This window comes from Eleutherodactylus coqui, chromosome 2 (genome assembly GCF_035609145.1).
Source record: "Eleutherodactylus coqui strain aEleCoq1 chromosome 2, aEleCoq1.hap1, whole genome shotgun sequence".
Classification (NCBI taxonomy): Eukaryota; Metazoa; Chordata; class Amphibia; order Anura; family Eleutherodactylidae; genus Eleutherodactylus; species Eleutherodactylus coqui.
Window position 1 is genome coordinate 94,063,339 of NC_089838.1, and position 16,064 is coordinate 94,079,402.

The 16,064-nt window shown below is 43.5% G+C and overlaps 1 protein-coding gene across 1 annotated transcript in view; it reads left to right on the forward strand.

Annotated features, from left to right (window-relative positions):
- The window catches only part of NDFIP1 (Nedd4 family interacting protein 1), a 47,052-nt gene that overhangs the window by 19,560 nt on the left and 11,428 nt on the right, over positions 1 to 16,064 (forward strand). Inside the window, exons 2-5 of the mRNA XM_066591237.1 lie at positions 1,617 to 1,704; positions 3,896 to 4,026; positions 12,764 to 12,851; positions 14,849 to 14,973. Coding sequence (XP_066447334.1) covers positions 1,617 to 1,704; positions 3,896 to 4,026; positions 12,764 to 12,851; positions 14,849 to 14,973 — 432 coding nt within the window. The remainder of the gene's footprint in view (positions 1 to 1,616; positions 1,705 to 3,895; positions 4,027 to 12,763; positions 12,852 to 14,848; positions 14,974 to 16,064) is intronic.

Here is a 16,064-nt window from a genome sequence, read left to right on the forward strand (position 1 = left end):
CGATCGCTAAAACTGTCAATCTTTCAATCCTTTGAAAGATTGCCTTGCGTGTAAATGGGCCTTTACGTAATACCAAACTTTTTTTTTTTTATTAATTACTTTTATTATGTTATTGAGATCTACTTTCCAGCATTACTTCTATACACTCCCACGCTCTGTAAAAGCTGGCGTATATCAGAGTGCTCCATTTTCTGCTGCCTCATTTGTCTACCATTAAAGCATTTGGTGGAATTGGACCAGATGAGATAATGTAGGGGATGATGAGGACATGCTCCTCATGTATAACTTTTCTTCGGTTAACTGCTAAGTGCTCTCAGATGAAATGCTATATCTACTCAATAATGTAGAAAGTACCGCAGCTCTACTGGGAGGAATGGGTTAATGTGCAAATGCTGCCATTTCTTTAAAAGAGAAGTGGTGGAGAAATAGCATCCTGTCACTAGCAAACAGGACAGAGCTGAGAGAAAATAGTCAATTTATAGGTCGGCCCACAATGATCAATGTGTTTGCACCTTTTTTAGTGCCTTTTATTGTTGAATGGTCTCTTATCTGTTGTGGGATGTATTTATTAACCATTTGTGCCAAGAATTGAGAGTCATCTGCGCCACAAACATCAGTTTATAAAAGTAATGTGAAAAGTGGGCACCGTTTGCTCCTTGTTCGGGATTTAGACGTATTAATGAAATGCAACTTTTTGAAAACTTTGCAAATGAGAACAAAAAGTTGCATCTCCAGTCTGCACAGATGTTGCAGGTGGCAGGTTATAGCGCAGCGGGAGAGGAGAGGATCGATGGATAGTTTGGAGGCGGGATACTAATTATACATTGTAGTACGTTGACTTATATCCGCGCTCATTTTGGACTTGTCCGCGGTCCTATGTGTGGTGAATGAGCCAGCAAGACGTCTTTATAATTGAAGTCCGAGCTGCTGCCTTCTTGCGATACTTGTCCTGCTCAGTTAGGGAGCGTTATTTAATATTCTGTGTGATTCCATTCAGGGGTTCCGTGAAAGCTGCAGGAAACGGCACTGCGATGGAACCCACATACAGAACCATTCACTTGAATTGTGAAACGCATCCCCCCATGATGTCCTTTTTACAGGGATTCTGTTTGTTTCCGCCTTATTTAGAGTATAGAATAACATAGTTGACTATGCTATATAACGGAAACCTTGTAAAACAAAGTGGACCAATGGACAATATTGGGTTCCATCCAGTTTCTGTTATGGTTTCCATCATTTTACCGGAAAAGTAGCATGCTGTATTATTTTTTTCCAACATTTATTCCGGAAACCATGTGAGTAACGGACACGTGAACGGAGGCTAAGTTCCCTACTTGCTGGCCACATTCTAGGAACAGGTAGAAGCTTCCATCCTAATGATTTTATTTTTCCATACGTTTACAATCGCCTCTGTAATACCCTTGTATTAAAGCTGATCTAGAATGACTATAGGTCACGCAGATAGGTCGGCTCCTGCGCTGTGCACATGGCATGGAGCATGCCCACAAAACGCTCCGTAGAACCATAAAGCAAATCAATGCACCTCCTTATGTAACACTTCAGACAATATGGCTTGCCTTTTTTTAATCTTCATTTATTTTTTTTTTCAATTGCAGTTACAGAATGAAGAAGAACCCGTAGAAACCCCCCAGGCTGCATGCGACGCTCCCCCTCCATACAGCAGCATTGCTGGAGACAACGCAGGTGAGGATTTAGTTTTGTGTTCCATTATAATTCCTTTGCATAAAAATGTCTTAGAAGCTTTAAATAAACTTTAATTGGAAAAAGAAATCCAATCAACGCCTTTAAAACTTTAGTATTTTCTCAGTTATGCAGGATACAAGCCAGGAATCATTAAAGGGAATTTGTCCCCTGCTATCATTTAGGTTTATAGGCTGATAGTAGGTGACCCACTGTGTCCAGGGATGTAAGTGTTAGGCCAGTGTCCGCGGAATCTGTAGGTCACACCTGCGGATTTGATTTGTGGATGCCATACATGAAAAAGAAATCGTAGAATGCTCCATTAATCTCTGTGGAAGCAAGCAATCCGCAATCCATACGCAATTTAACTTCTCTGGTTGCTTGGAGCCCAAGCAGGAAGGGGGGGGAAAAGGGGAAGGCAGGCACTTTGGGTTTGCGATTTTTATTTTTTCCCCACCGACAATTCACAATGTGTTCGCGATTGAAAAACAAGATCACATCTGCGATTGTTGGCAAGCATTTAAAAATAATTTCCGCACTGACACGCAGGTCTGCCACTGTGGAATACGCGCATGCCATGGACTTGAGGCCTTATAGCCTTATACTTACCTCCCCCATTGTTCCCCTGGTGTCAGTACTGAAAGCCACTCGCTGCAGTGCATTGAGCAGCACTGCTAAGTAGTCTGCCTGTTCTAATTTTATAATGGGCGGACTACTTAGCAGCACCACTCAATGCACTGCAGTGGTGGCTTCCAGCGCTGACACTAAGACAACTCTCACACATGCGTTCAGTTAAATGCCCCTCGAATCTGTAGCATTTTTCAGCGATTTCGAACTGAGTCTTTGAACACATGGTATATTGTTTGACACCGCTTTTAACAGATCCCATCATTATGATGAGTGACGAGGTGTGCTTACAAAACGCAGAAAAATAGAACAGACGGAGCTCGGAAATCGCGACGTTAGAAACGCCGCATTCCAGCACAGGTCTGCGAGGCCCCATTGAAATCAATGGGACCGTTGTACCATGATAAGCCCGGTGCTCGGGACACCGCACTAATCGTGGTAAAAAGCGGCCGGTGTGAGAGCGACCTAAGGGAACAACATGGAAGGTAAGAACACCATCTCACAAGACTCAGCAGGTCCTTAATTTCAGCCTAAAGGCTTGTGCCATAAACCATGTTGGTGGTACTTGCCAATTGCTGTGATGCCACCCCTGTGTGTGATCAGTGAGGATTGGCTAGTTTGGACTGCTAACAACACAGGAGACACTGAAAGCCATCAGTATTAGTGAACTCTACATCCAGAGATGCAGACTCATGTGCTGGTCATGTCACTGCTATGTCCCTGATAGCCTGTGGCTTATTGATATTTTATCCCAATGAGTCCTCTCCAGGCACCAGATTTCTGTGCCCATGCGGTTTGCTTAAAGAGGTTTTCTGATGGGTTACTCTGGCACCTGGAGACTTGTTACATAGAATAGGCCATCAATCATTAATCTCCGGGTATCGCCACTTGGTATCTCCAGTGATCAGCTGATCACCTGGCCTGCTGTCACTGCAGCAGGCCAGACATTGTTGGGGGCTTTATTTCAATTAAAATCAATAGAAGTGCTGCCCCCTACTACACTTCTGCATTCAACCCCGCTGCTGGGAGTAGGAAATGTAACAGGAAGCTTCAGCTCCTATTGATTTCAATGGGAGTGAAGCCTTCTAAAGTACTTCCTCCTCCAGACCCAATATTGACATTGGTCCAAGTTGATTAGCTGATCCCGATCGTCTGGTCACAGACAATTAAGTATTTATGCCCAATCCTGAGGATAAGTCATCAATGGTATTTGCCCAGAAAACCCCTTTAACTGCTGTTAACAGAACGGATCAGCAGCTCAGGCAGGAGGTCTACTCCAATAATCATGTACAGAAAATGAAATAAACACTTTGGCAATCAGAAAATACAAACAGATTAGAAAACAATAAAATATTTCAATAAGTGATTTTAATTAGTATAAAAAAAACCAGAATGTTCACTTTAAAGTGTCCTTAAGATGGCGCTCCACAGTAATGACACCCTTTATTTCATTACATATGTTTTATATTGCTTATGTCTCTTGCCATGAATTTATTAAAAGGTGTATTTTGAAGACCTTTGGGTATTTGTGATTTTCTTACCAGTGTGTTTTATTTTATTGTTACAGCGTTTTTTGACTACAAAGATGAGTCGGGATTTCCAAAACCACCATCCTACAACGTGGCGACATCGCTGCCCAGTTATGATGAAGCAGAGAGGACTAAGGCAGAAGCCACCATCCCCCTGGTGCCGGGAAGAGTAAGTCATCTGCTCTAGTTCTACAATCCTCAATACCATGAATCATTATTCTGGTAACTCCTATGGAAACTATAGGAAAGCACCCGTGCAGAGACCTCTCCTGGAGCTGCCCTGCCGCTGGTGTCGTGTATCAGAAATATTCACTGTGAATGGGTTATTGATGTAGTTCTAAAAGGACAGGACTACAAGTCCCAACAGGCCCTGCTCTATCCCGCATGTGTAGGTGATGAAGAGGGGAGCGATCAGCAAGTAATCTCACTCAAGAACATGACACAATTGGGAGTTATCTACACGGGTGATTTTCTCCTGGGAGTTCCGTCTGATTGATATACGGACGGAGTTCGCACAGGAAAAGAACCCATTATTTCTATGGGTTTATACACATGGGTGATTTTTCTCTTAGACCGAGAGTCTGAGATAGAAAAATTGCATCTTGTCCTATTTTTAGGCGATTCTTGTTCAAGAATCGCCCATTATTTCCCATGAGTGCATGAAAAATTTGCATCACATTCCCATGCCGTGCGATTTCCATGTGACTATAATGCATTTTTTTCTGTTTTAACTATTGGAATAATGTGACTTTTTTTTCACACACACAAAAAACACATGTACAGCATTGCGATGCATTCTTATGCCAAACCGCCTTGCAGTCTCAGGTTAAACGAGTGCAATGTAGGTCCGATTTTCTTTGGACCTAGATCGCACTCACCCATGTAATTACAGAATGAAAAATGCTTGAAGCCATAAAAAATATAATAGACATGAGCACAATTGCACCCCATTGGGCGTGTGGAGGAACTAATGCTACACTGCATTAGAAAAAAAAAGAGGCCATTAACTACAACTCCAGACAGGTCGTCCCCACAAAAACATAGGAAAAAAATTAAAAAGCAGCAGGGTGCTAGAAGACTCCGGCCCTTTTACATGGCGTGATTATCATTCAGAATCATTCAGGTTCCCGTGTGATTCTGAATGATGATCATCCTGTGTAAATGCATGCCGTGACTGAACGGGACTCATTGAGTTGCTCAGTTTTTGTATGCAGAAAACCGAACAACGTGCCATTCAGTGTAGACAGCCGTTTTTTACTTTTGAACGACTATCTGCTTACTGAGCTGGGGGAGAATGCTCCCCGAGCCACTCCACCTCCATGGCGGCAGCGCTCCGAGCGATACCAATGATACTCCCTACTGTGTAACAGCACAGGACCGAGCTTCACTGGGACGACCTGTCAGGCATCCTTTGCCCGACAACTCATCCCATATGAAAGGACCTTTAGGCCCAATGTCCATGGGCGGACTTGAATTGCGGAATCCACGCAGACCATAGAGAAACATGGTCGACCGCAGAATTCAAGCATGTAAATTTATTTTGCGGACCATTTGGTCCTGAAAATAAATCGTAGCATGCTCCATTTCAGTGGATTCCCATACAGGCGGCTTCCATTAAAGTCAATAGAATCCGTCCGATCCGCGGCCCATCTGCAATTGACTGATTGCGCAAGAAAGCAGGAGTTTAAAAAAAAAAACCTCTACTGCGCACTTGTGGCGGCGCACTGGCTGGCGATTCTGCAGTGAAGACCCAGACAGATATGCACGGTCTTCGGCCACGGGCAGGGTCAGATTTCACTGTGGGCTCCCGCATGCGGAATCCAACCCACCCGTGGACATGAGGCCTTAGTAAGTATGTGGCAATGCCAACAATCGAAGATGTAGCAGTGTTTATTTGGTCCCAGGGAGGAGGGAGATAGAAACTCTCAAACCCACATGGTCCAGGAAGATAAATTAGTACACACTGTTAAATCTTCAGTTGTTGGCACTGCTAGCGCCCTGCTGTTATTACTTTCTTTTTCTATGTTCTTCCAACATGGGCATTTTGCAATAACTAGATATAGCAAAAATCCCTATTTGTACTGTATGGGCACCACATTTTGAGCAGAATGTGTCTAAAAACAGAGATTCGTTTTAAACCTGACTCGGCAAACACAATAAGGCTCAAATAAGTGTTTATTCCTTTGTACGGGGATAGCCATCCTGTTTTGTATCACTTTTTGGTTGAATGTGTTTCCTCATCTACAAGTAGAGCACATAGTGATACATCCGACCCCTCCATTCAGAGATGGCGCTTGTTTAGCCATTCCTTCTCTTGAAGATATAAAGAGCAGCGCTGTGTTAGAACCTGTTCCTTCCTCCCCTTTTTCTAAGAATGTCGGACTTGTGAAGCATGGGATCTTTATGTAGGATCAGATTGTCCATGAGGTAAAGGGTAAATGATAAACTGAACTGCCCCAATGACCTTTTATTAACTGAGCCCCATAGCAGCAGTCTTGTACATACATGCTATTGCTTTAGAGGAATTTAAAAGAAAATTGCCAGTCCAGTTGGCTTCTGGCTGGTAAATAAAACTTTAAAAACAAAGATGAAGTTCCCAAAAATCGGTTTATCATAGGGATCCCTAGTCAGCTGTAATCAGTAGGGTAAGGGTACTTTTACACGGTGACAACTGTCAGCTATCCTACCAATTATTACTTTTGTACTTTCACACAGGAGTGAGAATAGCTTTCTGAATGGATGTGAAACACGCCCGCCTCTCTTCCGGCTGCCCGTCTCCATTCAGAGTAAACAGGCAGTCATTCATAGATGGGCGACTGCCTGTTCACAGGGGCCGATAGTCACTTGGTTTGTAGGTGAGCTAAAAACCAAGCAACTATGATCAGTGAGGAATTTTTGCTCATTTGCCCTGCCGGGTCCTCTGTTTTACCCCGGATGACAGTCGCTCATTAAAGTGATTACTCAGGCGACTGTTGGCCCATGTAAAAGTACCCGGACTTTGAAGCTTGCATTCACTTTCTCTGCAACATCAACACTGAGAACAAGAAGCATGAAATGCCTTGGTTTTCTCTCCCACTAATGCACAGGGTAGGGATAAGTGCCTGATCTCTGGGAGTCCAACCTCTGGGAACCCTACTGATCATGGGAAAGGAAGGTCCATGTTCCCCTGTTTTAATACAGTGGCGGTGGAGTGTGAACTGTGCTACTCCATTCATCTCTATTAGATTGCTTAATGCTATGTTTGGCTCTCTCTATTAGTGCCATAGAGAGAAATGGGGCAGCACAACGCACATTCTCAATCGCTGTTGCACTCATTTCGGGTGGACACAGACCTCTAGTGGGAGGTCCCAGCGGTTGGAGTATCATTGGTCAGACACTTACCCTCTATTCTATGAATAGGAGATTAGTTTTAAACTTGGCACAACCCCTTTAAAAGGGAAATCTAGTCAAAATGGTATTCTGATATGTCACAGATACATTTTTGATCTCAGTCCAGCACTGATGTCCAGTATGGAATTAATTACAGTCTAAACACACTCACATTGATATGAATGGCAGTTGGATATACTGTATATACGTGGACCGCGCACCTCAAGAAAGCTACAGGCGACAGGGAAGAGAAGATGTAGTATGCGTATTAAGTCTGGCAGTGAATACATATACATATTCATTCTCACCTGGTAGTGTAGTGCATGATGGGCATGACTCCATGTGCAACAGAAGATCAATGTGATGTAGCCCAACAGAAGCCGAAGAGCTGCAGACTACATGGTCGACACAACAACTCTACACAAGGTTCATGCATCAATAGGATAGAAGGACTGGAATTAGCGCCCAGTCAACTCAATTCAAAGTTTAGAAGTACTTGAAAATCTGAACTTTTCTAAAACAAGTACAACTCTATTAAACTTTTTGGCTGTGTTAATGTTATAAATCCTACCGGCACTGGATATACTGGCCGTATTGTTCGGTATTTCACAGCCTGATGAAGGCTCCAATCCAGAGCTGAAATGTACTGTGGAATTAATACAACAACCTATTTTGAACGTATATGGGCTATGTCCTTCCATTGAGATTTGGGCTTCCTGTCTTCGAGTGGGATTGGGGAGCAGCATTTATTGTGTCGGACTTTCACAAAAGGGTCGGTAGCACACACATATATATATATACACTTGAACAGTGTGATCATGTCACTTGTATGTATGGATTACCCCCCTAAGGGTCCCTTTACACAAGCACTAAAACATCCAACAGTTGTCTCAAGGATTATCGCTCACCTGCCTTTACACAGGAGTGATAATCACTCAGTGAATGGAGGCGGAGCGCGCTGGAGATCTCTTCCGGTCACCTACCTCCATTCACAGTAAACAGGCAGTCTTTCATAGATGAACGACTACCTGTTTACATGAGCCAATTATCATCAGGTTCCTATGCCTCCATTAAAAGGACAAGCGATAAGTTAACGAATCCTCATTCAATGGCTGGCCGTCTTTACTCTGTTTGATGATTATTTAGTTTTGTGTGATCCAACGTTTACCTGAATGATAGTCGTTCCGTGTGAAGGGGCCCTGAAGCCCTTACATGATAGTCTGCAGAAAGTCCCGCAGTCCTCCAGCCTTCACTGCATGTTGAATTTTGTTGCACTTTTTCTTTTTCCCTTGCCGTCTTCCGCACTCACTCAGCTCAGAGAAAGACTGGATGCTCTTGATGATTTCTTCCCCGTATCCCTGGAGGTATGGCCAGCACTTCTGTCTGTAACTAGAACTCCTCTTACTTACACCTGGCTTGTTGCCTGCTTACTTCTGTAGTGCTTTATGTTTAGCCCTAGAGATTGCAGTGGCGTTGTAGACTGCAGCCGTGTTGGTTTAATAATCCTTTATAGGGACATAGTATGATATTCATTGGAATATAAAATGCACTATAAACAGAATATTTCTAGTGGCATTTTTCTTAACTTTTGGTATATTTTTGGGGGGTGGCGTGGGGGTGGTGGGGTTGTCAGTGACGCAGCATGTAATTGGCATAGTGTTTTTTTCATGTGTTTTTCCATAGTCTTTATAGAACTAGAAAAAACGCATTTAACAATGTATGACTAAGGCTGGGTTCACACAGCCGGAATTTCATCTGGAATTCCGCCACAGCAAATCCGACTGTGGCCGCTAATCCCAGTGTTAGCCAGCCATGTGGATGAGATTTCTCAGAAATCTCGTCCACACAGAACGGCAAAGTCGATGCTGCGGCGCAGATTCACCAGCCGCAGCATGTCCATTCTTTTTTTTTTCCCGTTGCGGCCGCAATCTCCTCTATGGGAGCGCCGGCCGCAATGGAAACGTGTGTGGTCAAGCCGCTCCAAAACCCTCCAAACCGCAAGATTTTCCCCGGGAATACGCCATGTGGGAACCCAGCCTAAAAAAACACTACCCAATATTTCAAATGAGAGATTTTGGATGGTTACCAGATAACAGAAACCCTTATAATGTCTTCATGAATGTAACAACGTAATGCCAGGCTAAGCTGGGGGAATGGAACTAAAGATTGGAGCCAATGCCAAGTAATATAATGTACAGGCTGTGCTATTGAAGTTTTGCTGCATTGGCCAAGCCCCCTGTATAGGACTTTTGTAAGTATTTGCCTTGGATCCACACATATTATCTGTTTAAGAACCTATAAAGAATAGGAAATTAACCAACTTTGTAATACATTTGCTCATCTAGTTGCTGTAGGCTGGTGTAAGGGGTCACCTATAATTCTAGAAATTCTATAACATAATGTTCTTATTGGAATTACTTCCTTTATATAGGGTAGTCAGGAAGACGCTATATCTCACTTCTGATGTCCTATATTGTAATAGCAACACTGTACTTAAATAGGAAGGCATGGATACGCTATATGATGGCCCCTGGGGGTGCCGAAACATGGATTTAAATTTTGAGATGTGGCCCCTATAGGAGAGATTTGTAAGGTTGAAGAGTAGCATGTGAGAAGCTGAAGTCCTCTTTTGTGTCTCTGTATGGATGCTCTTACACGGCCTGACAGGTCATCTCAGCAATAATCATTCCTGTGATTTTACCCAGGAACGCGCATTTCTATTGAATGGAGGTAGAGTGGGTCAGGGATTGTGCCATCCCACCCGCCTCCATTCACAGTCAGCTGGCAATCTCTCATAAGTGAAGGACGGCCTGTTTAGAAGGGCCGATCCGTCATTCAGTGTTCTGCATGCAAACAAGAAGCGAGCGAATTATCATTCAGTCGGGGCGTGTGTTTACATTGAAGATAATTGTTCCACTGAATGTGGGATTCTGAATGACGTATCGTCCTGTGTAAAAGGGCCCTAAGTCCCGTGGGGCCGCTCCTGTGACTGAAGTAAGGAAAGCATACTCCTAAGTGTCCTCCTTCTGCTGCAATACATACATGGAGCCGTCATTGGACCTGAGTTCATTCCAGGGACTCATCATGGATTGGTACCTGAATCTTCTGCAGATGGTGGATGACTTCCTGGAGGATCTGCCCCTATCGTAGCAGAAGGAGGCCACTTCGAGAAAACTTTCCTTACTTCAGTCATAGCAGATGTTTCAAGGAACATTGAAAACATATTTCTGCTTCTTATATGCTATTCTTTAACTTTGCAATTGGGTTTTACTCTCTATCTCTTACAGGGGCCACAACATTGATATCCATATTCCGCCCTACCGTTGTGTAGCACATCCATGCCTTCCTACCACGATTCCCTGAAAATAAGACATACCCTGAAAATAAGACCTAGCATGATTTTTAAATGGTGTCCTGGAAATATTTTGGAGCGAAAATTAATATAAGACCCAGTCTTATTTTTGGGGAAACACAGTAGTCAAGTATGCTATTATTTCAGTATAGGACAACAGTATTGAGATGTAGTGCTGGATCAGTCTTTATGTCCGCACCCTGTGTATCCTCACAGTTAGACCCTGGTTAGGCCTGTATTCTATGATTAGAGTCCGTGGAGTGACTGTTGCAATTTACCATTAAAAGTTCATTAAGAAAGACTTGGTCTCTAGTTATATGTCTGTATTGTGAGTTGCACCCTAGAATCTTGGGCACATCACTCAGATCGTACAGCATGGGGATGGGTATCCATGTGCTGTCCAATGTGAGGACCGTTGGCATTGCATTCCAGTTCTCATCCGTGATACGGATGGAAATAGAAAATGCAGTGTTTTTTGGTTTTTTTTCTCTTTCCTTCCTTTTTTTCACCATCAGTTCATGTGAAAAATTGCTCGTGTGTAAAGCCTCATAGACTATAATGAGTCCGTGTGCTGGACGTGAAATACACAGGCAGCACATGGACAGAAGATACACCTATGTGAATGAACCTTAAAGGGGTTGTCTCGCAGCAGCAAGTGGGGTTATACACTTCTGTATGGCCATATTAATGCACTTTGTAATGTACATCGTGCATTAAATATGAGCCATACAGAAGTTATTCACTTACCTGCTCCGTTGCTGGCGTCTCCGTCGCCATGGATCCGTCTAATTTCGCTGTCTTCTGGCGTTTTTAGACGCGCTTGCGCTGTGCGGTCTTCTGCCTGGTGAATGGGGCCGCGCGCGCCGGAGAGCTGGTCATCGTAGCTCCGCCCCGTCACGTGTGCCGATTCCAGCCAATCAGGAGGCTGGAATCGGCAATGGACCGCACAGAGCCCACGGTGCACCATGGGAGAAGACCCGCGGTGCATCGTGGGTGAAGATCCCGGCGGCCATCTTGGTGAAGGAAGAAGTAGGAAGAAAGAAGAAGTCGCAGAGCAGGGATTCGGGTAAGTAATATATATATTTTTTTTAACACATCCCTTGGGTTTGTCCTGCGCCGAACGGGGGGCCTATGGAAAAAAAAAAAAACGTTTCGGCGCGAGACAACCCCTTTAAGGACCCAGTAAAATAAGGAACAATGCACAATGCCAAGCAGCAGGTGTATAAGCACATCTAATTTTAGGGTGTGTATAAAAGTGATATAGTAGGAGGAGGACATTAGCATGAGGGTTTAGTTTGAAGAAAGATTCATTGACATTTGCAATATCACGAAGGTCATTAGAATGATCTTGTAAAATGACTTTTTCTCTACAAGGGACACTGGGAGCATTAGTAGTAGGTGGAGGAAAGACTGTATTACATATAGAGTAGTAGTGCTTGAAGGGAACCTGCCATGTTGAAAATGCAGTTTGTTTTGACATGCTATAAAGTAGGGAGGACTCAGTAGGTTAATATATAGTTGTGTGAGAAAGTTTCAGTACACCATTTAATTACTTGATCTAAACCTCTGCTTGTTCTGAGTTTAGGAGTCCAGTGGGCGGTCCTATATGACTACCATCTCTGTAAGCATACATGCAGGGAAGGCTGTCAGTTATCAAGTAGGACCGCCCACTGGACTCCGAAGCCCAGAATGAGCAGCGGTTCAGATCAATAAATTACAAGTTGTACCGGAGTTTTCCTACAAATCTGCAGACCAGACTACATTTTCAATGCGACAATTCTGTTAAAAGATCGACAGCATAAAGTGGTAATAACAAAATTATGAAAAGTTGGTAGTTTATGTAACGGCTCTTTTTCTCATGACACGTGCACTTTTATGAGGAGCTGTTACAGCCTAAGGGGGCAGGTACTTTTATAGATTTTCATCTGTTGTACTGTTGAGGCCATTTACTAAGGCTGTCTAATATATAGACAGCATAAAGTTAGTGAGGCAGTCCAGAGATGCGCCAAATCTATCATAGTGTTTTATATATTTGGCGCAATCATGATACTTTGACAAAAAAGTGATGTGAAAAATATAAAGAAAACTTGTGCTAGAGTCTACTGGTACCCATGTACGTACCCTTGAGGAGACCTTAGGAGGAGAAATAGGTCTAACTAATTCAATGACTTTTTATGTGTAACAGGATGACGATTTTGTGGCAAGGGATGACTTTGATGATGCAGACCAGCTCAGGATAGGAAACGATGGAATTTTTATGCTCACGTTTTTTAGTAAGTATATCCCTTGAAATGTCCCATACCGCTTCATTGCATCTGTCTGTGTTCTAAAACCGTTGTGTCCCCGGGTGTGTTCACACGTGGCAGATTGGAAATCTGGAGCAGATCCACACCAAATGGGGATCATTGTAACACAAATAATTTCTGCTGCAGAAAATCCACATCAAATCCGCCACGTGTGAACGCGCTCTTAAACCATAGAGAATGGGGTGCAGGAGCTGGGCATTTTTCATGGAGATACAATTGGTGGCTCTATACCAGATGAAAATGGTTGGTGTAACTTAGCCATCTGTTGGATCCGGTCTGGAGCTTTACAACCGATATTAGAAATAAAATTCACTTCACATAAAAGAAAAAGCATGGTTAGGTCGGGTTCAGGCAACGTTTCGGTCTGTTCTCAGCCTTTCTGTCCTGGGATTCCATTAAAATAGTATTCAGATAGAACCGTTGGCTTTAATGCATCCATGGGAGCTGCGTCAGCAACCCGGGTAGCTGCCCTGTGGTCAGAGCTTTCATCAGCTGTCGGTCATCAATAGATGACATTAAAATAAGTTCTGGTTTTTATGCCCATGTGGTACCCTAGCCTACGAGTGCATTACTCGTAAATACATGTTATTTATAATTCTTCTCCTTTAGCAGCCGCTGCAGGAAAAGGAAGCAGTTGATGCAACTTACCCTGTAAATCTGCTGTGTAACCAGGGTCTCAGCAGTCGGACCCACGGCAATCATGTTCAATAGGTTGTAATGGTACCACGCTAGTGCAAATTTGCAGAAGGAATAAAAAAAAAAGTAGCAATTCTGAACTGTATCTCCTGTATTGTCACGTTATCACAGAGAACAAAGTGATGACCTTGTCAGCTGGACTCCATCTCAGATATAAAGGGCTTTAGTTTAAAGGGGTCATCCAATATTTGAAAGAAAGGGTTATTCTTTTCCAATAATAGCGCTAAGTGACTGTCTAAATGGCCATATAGGACACACCCACTGCAGAGGAGGTTCTGGAAAAAGCAGATCCTTTTCTGTAATCCCAGGCAAGCCCTTTAAAATGAAAAGATTTATATCTTAGGCCTCATGTCCACAGGCGGATTTGAATTGCAGAATCTGCGTGGGACACCCGCGCTGACGATCCGCAATTGAAGCCAATGACCCATATAGGTAGAAAAGTTTCCGCGGGCAGGGTTGGATCCTGCTGCGGGCAGGCCTAATACTCAGTGTCATGACCCTACCGCCACATCAATATCGCTTCGCGATGGCTGCAATGTAGAAGCAGGTCCGGGCGGGCATCGTAAAGTCAGCCCAGCCCATGTGACAGTGGTGCTGGTGTATGTACTCTGTCATTCAGTGATGGGCACCAACGAGACCACTTCCGATGGCATCTGGTCTGATTGGTCGCGAGGCAGGTGTAGGAAATGCCCAAGTTTCGGACATGGGGCTGCACTCGTCAGGGCGATCACCCCACTTTAGGTACGGTTTTCCTGTCTTAGTAGATTAGGGTGAAATCTCCCTTTTTCCTCCTGTTTAGTTTCAGTTCTCTGAGTTATTAATAGAGTGTAAATCCATCCTTTTTGGACAAGTATTACATCTGATCCAAACAAGGTGTTTTTGACATATGGCTCAGACGTAACACTGAGTCCTGCTAACCAGGTCATCGTTTTATTCTCTGTGATTAGCTCCTAATATTTAAAGGATGGTTTGGGATCAATAAAAAGTCCCCCCCCCCCCCCCCCTCCCAAAAACGGCACACCTGTATATTGGCTGTGTCTGGTATTGTGCCTCATCCACATCCAAGATAATGGGGCTGAACTGCAATACAGGACAGTCCATTGACAGTTGTGCTGATGTTTCTGGAAAAAAAAGACCCCCTTTTTTGATCCCAGACCGCCCCTTTAACTTTTAAGGAAAAAAGGTGTAGCTGGTTATTTCTACAATGGTAAATAAGGTAATAGCATGTCTTGTCCTGATGTCTAACGCAACATGTGTATATTTAACAGTGGCATTCCTGTTTAACTGGATTGGATTCTTCCTCTCGTTCTGTCTGACTACTTCAGCTGCTGGAAGATACGGGGCCATTTCTGGATTTGGCCTCTCCTTGATTAAATGGATCCTAATTGTTCGAGTAAGTTTTATTACAAGCGCAGTACAGCAGTAGTGTATCTCACCTATGCTGCACACGTTATACTTATCCAGAACATCACATGGATTTAAGGATGAGGCGTCCGATGACACATCCAAAGGGTAATAAAGTCATTACTTCACTGGCATTAAACTAAACTTTCAGCCAATCACAGCTCATAGTTGTAGTCCAGGTATGTGGAGAATGGGAGATGGAATCTTCTCTATGTAAATGAGGCTAAACCAGAAGACCTTGAGTCACATCATTAGATGGAGAAATATTTCAGTCATTTAAAAGATTCATCTATTTATATGAATTGCTATAAAACTATAGAATATTTTTATTGGTTACTTGAGTGAAGCCGTCAACGTTCCTCTTAATGCCGATACGAAGTGCTGAGGTCTAATAGCTCTTAGTTTGGGGGGTTGTTTCCTAAGATCGTGCGAGATTTGTGCTTTGCGAGACGCAGAAATCTCTAACGAATATGAACCCCATTCTTTTGAATAGAGTCATACATGTGAGCGATCTTTTCCTGCATGGCACCGCGATGCTATGCAAGAAACAAATCACGGCATATCCTATCTTGTGTGTGCTCTCACATCGCAGCGCCCATTGCTTTCAATGGGGCCGGCAGCAGCCTTGCGCCATGTACAAAGTGCACGGATGCGGTGCAAGATCTCTCATTGAAAACAATGGGAGAAACTCTGCGATCCTCTGCCATGGCTGTTAGGATTTCCTGCTATGGTATAGTGCAGAAGCATAACTTAAAGGCTGTGAGCCCCAATGCAAAACCTGTAACAGGCCCCCAACTATAATGCTTTATTCATAGTACCGGGCTCCCTATATGGAGAAAAGAGACCTTATGGGTCCCCTAAGGGTCCTGGGCCCGGGTGCAACTGCATCCCCTATAGTTACACCAGTGGTATATTATGCACCTAATGTTATAATCTTCAGTGGATTTGCACAGATTTTCAGCTGTATGCATATACATATGCTGTATGTACAAGTACAATAATGTACAAAAATCTACAGATACTTGTAAAAATGTAAACCTATTGTCAGCAGTAGAATGAAAGGGGTCGTTTTCTGAGTGT